The following is an 11,711-nucleotide window of genomic DNA, read 5'->3' as shown; positions in this document are numbered from 1 at the left end:
TATGCTTGTCTAGATGTCGCAGTTGAAAACGAGATTGGTAAAATTTTCAACAAATAACATCTGTTCACAGTACCGAATAACGCGAACAACCTAGATATACAAAGTGCATACCAATTAGCCTATGCAGACATCGGCCAAGGACGATAAGGACAGGAATATGGGACATGTATTTCACTTCGTATGTTACCTCCAAGATTTTATCAGTCGCAAACATTACAGTTTGATTCTGTCAGGTATAAGTCATGAAGGTGCTAATCGCTCTGTTTGCTTGCATAGGTAAGTTCGTTTTTGTAATAAACTAAACATTCAAAGTTAGAATTATTTCATCATTATTGCATTTCCATGACAAACCCATTCTGTTAATCCCCACTCATTAATGAATGAATGAATGGGGTTAATGGATTGAGTCAGTCGTGGGTCTCCGACAATAGTATTTCAATTGCTTATGGTATTAATGAAGCATTACCGCACTTACATGGTTGTAATCAAAATTGATTTTCTAAAATGTGAATTAAGAAATCGCATACATAAAGGATATTATACATAGACGCTGCATACATGCTACATGTTCGTATGTAGTAGTTTATAGTTTCAACGTCCTACAAAATACCAAATAATAATGCGGCGTGTTTTTGCCTCGCAGCTTGGCGTATTTCTTATTTTCACCGCCACATTGGCGATGCTTAATTTACTATTGTCTTATTATCGCCCCCAACGTTTGGCGAGTTTTTGTGTACGCCCACCACATTAAGGCATCGCTTGTTTACCTAAGAAATGAAAATTAGAGTTCGCGCTAACCGTAGTTAATGCATTGCTTGTGATCCTTTACAAAGTTACTGTTTTCGCCCCGACGTATTTATGACCTTACTAAGTTACAGTTTTCGCCCCACCATAGTTAGGCATTGCTTGTTCACAGTTTCTATTTTGTACATGTGTATTTTGTTCCTGTATTGCAGTGGTAGCTACCGCTTTTGACTGTTTCGGTCAGAACAGCTCATGCGCAATGTCGCATGTGAAATGTGATACAGGATACGAACCATTTTGCGAGCATATGCCGAATCCAATGGGGCAGCGTGTTGGCATCTGCACGTGCGACAAAGGTGAGGCTAGGGATTCCTTGGAAGCACAGAGAACACTTTAAAATATGAAAATAGCAGTATCCTACTGATTGAGATTGTTCATTGATTGCAGAGGAAAGTGCACCACTATCAAAGCCCCTTTGCACCAACTTTAATAATTTATTGATAAATACTAACACGGATGATAAAGTTTGGCTTAAATTGTTTTTAGATTAATTAAGATCGCAGAAAGAACTTGGCTGCTGTGTACGCAGTCAAAACTTGGCTTCTGGGTCTATAGAACTTTGCTGCTGGTTCCATAGTAAGAACTTGACTGCAGGGTGCACTGTTAAAACTTGACTGCAGGGTGCACTGTTAAAACTTGACTACAGGGTGCACTGTTAAAACTTGACTGCTTTGTCCGCTATAAGAAATTTGCTACAGGGTTCGAAGTAAAATTAATGACTGCTGAAATCGCAGTTAAAATATGGTTGCTGGGTCCGCAGTAAGAACTTAGCTGTTGGGTCCGCAGTAAGCACTTGGTTGCTTGGTTCGCAGAAAGAACTTGGCTGCATGATTCGCAGTAAGAACTTGGTTGCAGGGATCGCAGAAAGAATTTGACTGCTTTGTCCACAGTAATAAAGTGTCTGCTGTGTGTGCTGTGCGCGCAGTAAGAATTTGTGCAAAGTCCGCACTAAACACTTGGCTGCTTCGTCCGCAGAAACAATTTGGCTGCTGAGTTCACGCTAAGAAATTAACTGATGTGTCCGCAGTTAGAACCTGGCAGCTAGGTGCGCAGTGAGAACTTGACTGCTGGGTCCGCAGTAAGAACTTGGCTGCAGGGTTCGCACTAAGAATTAGCTGCTAGGTCGGCAGTAAGAATTTGGCTGCTGGGTTCGCAGTGACAACCTGGCTGCTGTGTCCGCTTTAAGAACTTGACTGCTGGGTTCGCAGTAAGAACTTGACTACTGAGTCAGCAGTTAGAACTTGACTGCTGGGTCCGCAGTTATAACTTGGCTACTGAGTCAGCAGTAAGAACTTGGCTACTGAGTCAGCAGTTAGAACTTGGCTACTAAGTCAGCAGTAAGAACTTGGCTACTGAGTTAGCAGTAAGAACTTGGCTACTGAATCAGCAGTAAGAACTTGGCTACTGAGTTAGCAGTAAGAACTTGACTACTGAATCAGCTGTAAGAACTTGGCTACTGAATCAGCAGTTAGAACTTTGCTACTGAGTCAGCAGTTAGAAATTGGCTACTGAGTTAGCAGTAAGAACTTGGCTACTGAATCAGCAGTAAGAACTTGGCTAGTGAGTTAGCAGTAAGAATTTGGCTACTGAGTCAGCAGTAAGAACTTGGCTACTGAGTCCGCAGTAAGAACTTGGCTAATGAGTCAGCAGTAAGAACTTGGCTACTGAGTCCGCAGTAAGAACTTGGCTACTGAGTCAGCAGTAAGAACTTGGCTACTGAGTTAGCAGTAAGAACTTGGCTACTGAGTCAGCAGTAAGAACTTGGCTACTGAATCAGCAGTAAGAACTTGGCTACTGGGTCCGCAGTTAGAACTTGGCTACTGAGTTAGCAGTAAGAACTTGGCTACTGAGTCAGCTGTAAGAACTTTGCTGCTGGGTCCGCAGTAAGAACTTGGCTACTGAGTCAGCAGTAAGAACTTGGCTACTGGGTCCGCAATAAGAACTTGGCTACTGAGTCAGCAGTAAGAACTTGGCTACTGAATCAGCAGTAAGAACTTGGCTGCTGAGTCAGCAGTAAGAACTTGGCTACTGAGTCAGCAGTAAGAACTTTGCTGATGAATCAGCAGTAAGAACTTTGCTGCTAGGTCCGCAGTAAGAACTTGGCTTCTGAGTTAGCAGTAAGAACTTGACTGCTGGGTTCGCAGTAAGAACTTGACTGCTGGGTCCGCAGTAAGAACTTGACTACTGAGTCCGCAGTAAGAACTTGGCTGCTGGGTCCGCAGTAAGAACTTGACTGCTGTGTCCGCAGTAAGAACTTGACTGCTGGGTCCGCAGTAAGAACTTGACTGCTGGGTCCGCAGTAAGAACTTGGCTACTGAGTTAGCAGTTAGAACTTTGCTACTGAGTCAGCAGTAAGAACTTGACTACTTGGTCCGCATTAAGATATTTGCTGCTGGGTCCGCAGTAAGAACTTAGCTGCTAGATCCGCAGTTAGAACTTGGCTGCTGGGTCGGCAGAAAGAACTTGGCTACTTGGTCCGCAGTCAGAACTTTGCTGCAGGGTCCGCAGAAAGAACTAGGCTGCTGAGTCCGCAGTAAGAACTTGGCTGCTGTGTCCGCAGTAAGAACTTGGCTACCTGGTCCGCAGTAAGAACTTTGCTGCAGGGTCCGCAGTAAGAACTTGGCTACTGAGTCAGCAGTAAGAACTTGACTACTTGGTCCGCATTAAGATATTCGCTGCTGGGTCCGAAGTAAGAACTTGGCTGCTCGATCCGCAGTTAGAACTTGGCTGCTAGGTCCGCAGAAAGAACTTGGCTACTTATTCCGCAGTAAGAACTTTGCTGCAGGGTTTGCAGTAAGACCTTGGCTGCTGAGTCCGCAGTAAGAACTTGCCTGCTGTGTCCGCAGTCAGAACTTGGCTACCTGGTCCGCAGTAAGAACTTTGCTGCAGGGTCCGCAGTAAGAACTTGGCTGCTGTGTTCGCAGTAAGAACTTGGGTGCCGAGTCCGCAGTAAGAACTTTGGTGCTGGGTCTGCAGTTGGAACTTAGCTGCTGGGTCCGCAGTAAGAGCCTGGCTGCAGTGTTCACAGTAAGAACTTGGCTGCTGGGTCCGTAGTAAGAACTTAGCTGCTGTGTCCGCTGTTAGAACTTTGCTGCTGGATTTAGGTTTTCTCGCCATTTAATCAGATTGGTGTAAAATCTTTGATTGCTGTAGTTTGCTACTGTACTATTAACTATCGTTGTTTGCGAAAAGTAACGAAATAAAAATATATTCTTAATTGTACAATTTGTGCCTATTGATGTTTAACATGCAATGTATTAACAGTTACTTCAGTATTCGGTATTGTACAAGTACTAGAATTGAATAACAATATGTGGTATTCATATTAGCTCATTGAGGTACCTGACTTAAAAGATGTACAGGTAAAATAACATCGCAATCAAAAGAGAGGGTAATAATAAGATAAAACCGAATTATAAATTCGTTCTCCAAATAATCTTTCGCGGCCTTTGATATAAATATATTTAATACATCACGTTTAATTTAAAGTCGAAAATTCTTCCTTCTCTACAGAATGCCAATCAGCCTCCGAATGCACAAACCTGGAAGCGGACGGCTGTCCCCCGCACGCCCACGCCATGTGCGACCTGATGAACCACGTGTGCCACTGTGGACCACCGGTACAGTTTTCTATAACTTCATAAAATAAGTATGTGTTTTATATACTGATTCAATGTGTTAGTGGCTTTGGCGTCCGCCTACATAGTGGGAGGTCGAGGATTCGAGTCTCGCAGGGGTTTGGTTTTTGTCTGATATGGTCGGTTGCTGAATCAGCAGCTAGGTAAAAAAATAAGTTCGTATTGTATTTCTACATGGCGCCAGGAATAATGGATATGAATCAGGAGAAAAGATGTTTCTAAGTCAGATTGTCTCATACGTCCAACGGGCTGGTATTTTTTATAAGAGGGTTTCTACAACTGTAGAACCCGAGTTTCCTTCTAAACATCCTGTATTAAGATTGAAAATAGTCAACAAAGTGTATGAACTATTGTTAAATACAACTGACCAGCAAATTTTGAAGAAATTTAGATTTTCAGGTTAGTAACTACATCTTCGTAGAATGTCGTGCAATCATAAAAATGCTCGTTATATTCGCTTTACTCTCAGTTTAAATGTGAATTTATCATTTGTTGTCATATTGCTGACTTCCTTTATTTTTAAAATGATTTATAATGTATTATTTCCCACATCCTCGGCACCCCAGCGCATCATAACCTATATGATACCCTGGGCAAATCAGCTGTAACAATCTTGTACTCATGAATAATTAATAATGTGAAATCCAGCCGCTTGATTGGTCGCATGAGACACACCTCATGCTGCGCGGAAATGGCCGAGACATTGCGGATGTAATCTCGGTTCGAAATAATTCCAATGACATCACGGCTTACAAATCGTTTTAGGCAGGATATTGTTAAATATGCCGATCTTCACAAAGGACTTTTTTCCCTTTCGTTATCGGCTATTTCATTGGTCGAAAAATGCTTATGAATTTTTATGATTTACGAAATTTCCCTTAGCAAATTTCCCCATGGTATCATATAGGTTATGATACGCTGGGGTGCCGAGGATGTATTCCCAATACATTTAAATTATGGTTTGTTGATATATAAGATGTTTACATGTACATTTTCTTTGATGTAATTAATGTACTAGTATATATTGATTTTTCAGCACACAAACCAGGACCCTATTAACGACTCTCATTAACTGCGCCGTTTTTGTTTAAAAAAATAAATGAAAAAGAAAAACAAACAAACCATGTTTTCTCTCACATTTACTCGAATTTAGCTAAATAGTACGGCGTAACAAAAACACGTTTGTTCCCGGACTAGCCCTTAAAGCTGCACTCTCACAGATTTACCGTTTTGACAACTTTTTTACTTTTTGTCTTGGATTGCACAAATATTTGCGTAAATAAATGCAAACCAGTGATATAAGACTGCTGACAAAAATCAGATCGCAGATAGTCATATTTAAGTTCAAAAATTGATTATTAAGTTAAAAAATAAATTTTTTTTCTCAAAACGGTAAATCTGTGAGAGTGCAGCTCTATGATGCACTCTTACTCCCAAATTTACCACTTTTAATACAATTGTTTTGATATACCAAAATGGATGAATAATTGTCGAAAACAATAGTTCTTATGATGGATAGCGAGTTTAATTTGCAAGAAAGGTGCAGAAAACACGGTATTTCTACCTTATGGGACGATAGTAGATCATGGTAAATATTTTAGCACTCACCAATCATTTAATGTTTTTGCGTATTCAGCTATTAAATGCACGCAGTCAAGGGAAATTGTACCCGAAACTCATAATTTTGAGAAAAGGGCTTATCAGCCCATGGAACTAAACCAGTCAATAAATCACTACTTAGCATGTCATCCTGCTGGGCTATTTGCTGTGTGTATTCCTAGATGTTTCTTGTACTGACCAATTTCAGTATGTTGGCATTGAGTTTGTCATGAATGAATTGCATGTATAATCAAAGCACTGATAGTACTGAACGGCTTGAGCGATGATTCCTTTTATGTGATAATAAGAAAACAACAACATATGAATGATAGCATGACACTCGCTCGCTCACTCTCACGCCTGCCCGTCCATCCATCCAACTTGCCGACACACCCACCCATCCAATCACTCACTCACCACTCAAAACCCATTCACAACCCAACCCACCCGAATACTTATTCAGTGTATTCCATGAGCTGTAGAATATAACGGGTACCATAGCAAAACGTTATATTCAGATTCAACTAAACCTTTTTATTAGTGTGTTATTCCATTATGCCTATCAGCTACAATTTTAAGAGAATGTGAACACAATTATAGTTTAGAAAATACTATTTCAATTCTGATCACAGCTTAAAAGGAGAGTATAATAAATTATTTACAAACGTACATTTTTAAACCAATTATCCATAACAGCACTACATGGAAATAACAACCATTAGAATGTTCAGAAGTATATGACTTACACGCGCAAGGCTAGACATTGTTTGAACTTACACACATAAAACAAACATATACAGAGGAAAATGACCCTGCTTACAAAGAAGTTGGAGAATGAGCACCAATATACCTCTGCAAAATAGTGAGTGATATATTAATTAAAGCATAAATGTTCTTCCATCTTACAAACAATGCTACTTGGTATATTTATCTTGATTCACTTCTAGAACAGTGCAGACAGAATAGAGAAACCCGCACTTAACTAATTATGGATTGTACATCTGAATGTCCTCCCCTATAGTATCTTATTTTAAGAATTATTATGCAATACAGTCAAAATTAGCTTAACACCAGACCTTCATGTAGTGTTTCAGTTTATGGGAGTTTCACCATTCATATCCGTGTGTATATATGTGTTTTACCGTTAATATACGCAAAATATTACATACTCGTACATGAACATATTTTGTAAATCAAACATTATTTCAGGTATGTTTCAGAGACTGATTTTCGTTGAAATTTGGTACTTTCGAGTATGATTTTTAACTCCACATGGAGTTTAAGCTCAAGCCTATAAACGTCCTTGAAAAGGTGGTACATGCTTGAATTCAAAAAAGTATATACACGAACCCTTCTAGGGAATTTTACCACCTCATTCGTCTACACAAATTGGAGAATTAAAAGTTAAAACATGAACTCACAATGTTTTCTTTTCGGGTCTTGTGGTTGATAAAGGGTTGACTATGCATTACTTTGCTTCATTTTTGTTATGCTTATTTTTGTTAGCACCTTTTTACAAACCAATACACCTGATTTGTTTACGTTATGGTCACCGAAAACAGTGTATTCATTTTATTCCCGCTTCACAGAAAGGTGGGGATTATTTAGGAATCGCTCGCGTTATCACGTCTGTCCGTACGACAGTCGGTCCCTCCGTCCCGTTTTTGTCGATTCTATATCTTTCTCATTCATGCCATTTTTGGCAGACGTGAACGACAAAGCATGAGGATGTGTTGCGCTCAAGATCCGCGCCCCTAACTTCAAGATCAAGGCCACAGCAACCTTCTAAACTAAGTATGTGTCCGTCAGTCTGTCTCGTTTTTGTTAAGTCAAAATTTTGATGGTCGGATTTGAAAAACAAAATATTTGGCAGAAGTGACCAGCATATGAGGAAGTGTCGCCATTTAAACCCTACCTTCGATGCCAAGGTCGCAGCAACCATCTGAGCTTAGTATGCTTTGCCATAAAAGCCTTACTGATGGTGTTTTAGGCACTAATAATGCTTATTGACGGCTAAACATGACCTTGTTTGGGTTTGAATGGGCATTATGGTTGCCAGAATGTGGTCAATGTAGCACTTAGGCTTAACTAGAGCTACACGTGTGTTTGTTTGGCTCTGAATGTTCTTTATGTAGGCATAATGAAAAATAATAGAAAACTGGACTGTTTAGACTTCTGAAGTTTGTTGATCTATGAATATGCTTGACTGTTTCCACAAAAGGAATCATCAGACCCTGGAAGGGTTCGTGTAGAAGCCTTATGTGTTTAAGAATACCGATTGTTTGCTTTGGTGTTTGCTGGACACATGATGGACTTAAATGTAACTGCATTTGTGATTATTTTGAACTGAGTTGGATGTAAAAGAGCCTTACTGTGGTATGTCTGACACTAGATAAACATCAATGCAGCAGAATTTAGATTTACAGGACACTTAATTGACTTGATCTCTTTACACTAAATGGTTTCAAGTACTAGTATTTCAAAACTATTGTCAATTGGGCACTTCATATTTAGAGCTTTATAGAGCCTCTTTATTGTTTGTTTGGCACAAAATGTTTATTGGACACACAGTCATCTTTACGATATGCCAAGTATGCAAATTTGCACCTGTGGTATTTTTTGGACGCGTTTATATGGTAATTGATAACATTGACTTTTTTAATAAAATGCCATTAGTCTGTGTTGAAAAGAATATAAGACATATTAATTAATGAAGATAATTTAATTCACGTAAGATATCAATATTTATTACAACTCTTATTCACTAAGCGATATTATGTTGCAGTAATTTAAGAGAAATAAAAAATGTTATCCTGTCAAAAAAGATTTAAACTGCACGTTATCACGATTTTTTTTCATTCTTAAAATAAGAATCAAGGATGTGTTTCAATCTTATCAGTAATTCATATTTCCCATACATGCATTATTTAGTAAATAGGTAAAGTTTATCACTCAAAGTTTAATATACATGTGTATGTATTGATTTTGAATAAGAGTGTCTCTTTATTATTCCACCTGACACTAATGTTTTTTTGCTTGTATGTACCTAGAAAAAATTGCGACGGTTTACAGTGTGACAACCTACCCTAAATATGTTTTGGCAGTGAGACAATTATTAAGAGTTTGGCCTTACAATATGATAACTAAAGCAGATCTTGTTAATGACACAATAAGTGTTTATAATTGTTTTCGAGGGTCTGTCGGCCCCATAGCCTGCATTATGACGCTATCACGCAAAAGCGTGTTTAAATGGCATACGCGACATGAGATAGAAGTTAAAGCCAACTACAAGAAAAGTTTAAAAAACACATTGTCCGGGAGATATAGCCCATCTCTTTGCGAATACATCTGTTGGTCTTTAAAGTGCTCGATGCAACTCTTGTTGAACAAGTGTGAGATTGATAACTAATACGCGGTTGCATCCCATGGACTCCTGTTGTATGACTGCGAGATTGAGTTGGAATGCAATGTTGCCCCCCCCCCCCATGGACTCCTGTTGTATGAGTGCGAGATTGAGTACTAATAGGATGTTTACTCCCCCCCCCCCCAATGAACTCCTGTTGTATAAGTGTCAGATTGAATACTAATACGATGTTTACTCCCCTCCCCCTATGGACTCATATTGTATAAGTGAGAGATTGAGTACTAATACGATGTTTACCTCCCCATGGACTCCTGTTGTATAAGTGTCAGATTGAGTACTAATACGATGTATAGCCCCCACCCCTATGGACTCCTGTTGTATAAGTTTGAGATTGAGTACTAATACGATGTATAACCCCCCACCCCTATGGACTCCTTTTGTATAAGTGTGAGATTGAGTACTAATACGATGTATAGCCCCCACCCCTATGGACTCCTGTTGTTTAAGTTTGAGATTGAGTACTAATATGATGTATAGCCCCCCACCCCTATGGACTCCTGTTGTATAAGTGTGAGAGTGAGTACTAATACGATGTATAGCCCCCACCCCTATGGACTACTGTTGTATAAGTTTGAGATTGAATACTAATACGATGTATAGCCACCACCCCTATGGACCCCTGTTGTATAAGTGTCAGATTGAATACTAATACGATGTATAGCCCCCTCCCCTATGGACTCCTGTTGTATAAGTGTCAGATTGAATACTAATACGATGTATAGCCATCACCCCTATGGACTCCTGTTGTATAAGTGTCAGATTGAATACTAATACGATGTATAGCCACCACCCCTATGGACTCCTGTTGTATAAGTGTCAGATTGAATACTAATACGATGTATAGCCACCACCCCGATGGACTCCTGTTGTATAAGTGTCAGATTGAATACTAATACGATGTATAGCCCCCTCCCCTATGGACTCCTGTTAAATAAGTGTGAGATTGAGTACTAATACGATGTTTAGCCCCCACCCCTATGGACTCCTGTTGTATAAGTGTCAGATTGAATACTAATACGATGTACAGCCCCCACCCCTATGGACTCCTGTTGTATAAGTTTGAGATTGAGTACTAATACGATGTATAGCCCCCACCCCTATGGACTCCTGTTGTATAAGTTTGAGATTGAATACTAATACGATGTATAGCCCCCACCCCTATGGACTCCTGTTGTATAAGTGTCAGATTGAGTACTAATACGATCTATAGCCCCCACCCGTATGGACTCATGTTGTATAAGTTTGAGATTGAGTACTAATACCATTTATAGCCCCCCACCCCTATGGACTCCTGTTGTATAAGTTTGAGATTGAGTACTAATACGATGTACAGCCCCCACCCCTATGGACTCCTGTTGTATAAGTGTGAGATTGAGTACTAATACGATGTGTAGCCCCCACCCCTATGGACTCCTGTTGTATAAGTTTGAGATTGAGTACTAATACGATGTTTAGCCCCCACCCCTATGGACTCCTGTTGTATAAGTGTGAGATTGAGTACTAATACGATGTATAGCCCCCACCCCTATGGACTCCTGTTGTATAAGTTTGAGATTGAGTACTAATACGATGTATAGCCCCCCACCCCTATGGACTCCTGTTGTATAAGTTTGAGATTGAGTACTAATACGATGTATAGCCCCCCACCCCTATGGACTCCTGTTGTATAAGTGTGAGATTGAGTACTAATACGATGTATAGCCCCCCACCCCTATGGACTCCTGTTGTATAAGTGTGAAATTGAGTACTAATACGATGTATAGCCCCCACCCCTATGGACTCCTGTTGTATAAGTGTGAGATTGAGTACTAATGCGATGTTTAGCCCCCACCCCTATGGACTCCTGTTGTATAAGTGTGAAATTGAGTACTAATACGATGTATAGCCCCCACCCCTATGGACTCCTGTTGTATAAGTGTGAAATTGAGTACTAATACGATGTATAGCCCCCACCCCTATGGACTCCTGTTGTATAAGTGTGAAATTGAGTACTAATACGATGTATAGCCCCCACCCCTATGGACTCCTGTTGTATAAGTGTGAAACTGAGTACTAATACGATGTATAGCCCCCACCCCTATGGACTCCTGTTGTATAAGTGTGAGATTGAGTACTAATACGATGTATAGCCACCACCCCTATGGACTCCTGTTGTATAAGTTTGAGATTGAGTACTAATACGATGTATAGCCCCCCACCACTATGGACTCCTGTTGTATAAGTTTGTGATTGAGTACTAATACGAT

At 40.0% G+C, this 11,711-nt stretch overlaps 1 protein-coding gene across 1 annotated transcript; it reads left to right on the top strand.

Annotated features, from left to right (window-relative positions):
* Window positions 1-203: 203 nt before the first annotated feature.
* LOC128206503 (uncharacterized) lies at window positions 204-5,542 on the top strand. The gene is made up of 4 exons (XM_052909019.1): window positions 204-276; window positions 957-1,100; window positions 4,318-4,424; window positions 5,479-5,542. Exons 1-4 carry the CDS (start codon window positions 243-245, stop codon window positions 5,512-5,514), a joined length of 321 nt encoding a protein of 106 aa, XP_052764979.1. The 5' UTR covers window positions 204-242; the 3' UTR covers window positions 5,515-5,542.
* Window positions 5,543-11,711: the final 6,169 nt, after the last annotated feature.

This window comes from Mya arenaria, chromosome 10, assembly GCF_026914265.1.
Source record: "Mya arenaria isolate MELC-2E11 chromosome 10, ASM2691426v1".
Lineage (NCBI taxonomy): Eukaryota > Metazoa > Mollusca > Bivalvia > Myida > Myidae > Mya > Mya arenaria.
The sequence above is the reverse complement of the archived record's forward strand: the minus strand, read 5'-3'. Positions and strand labels throughout refer to the sequence as shown.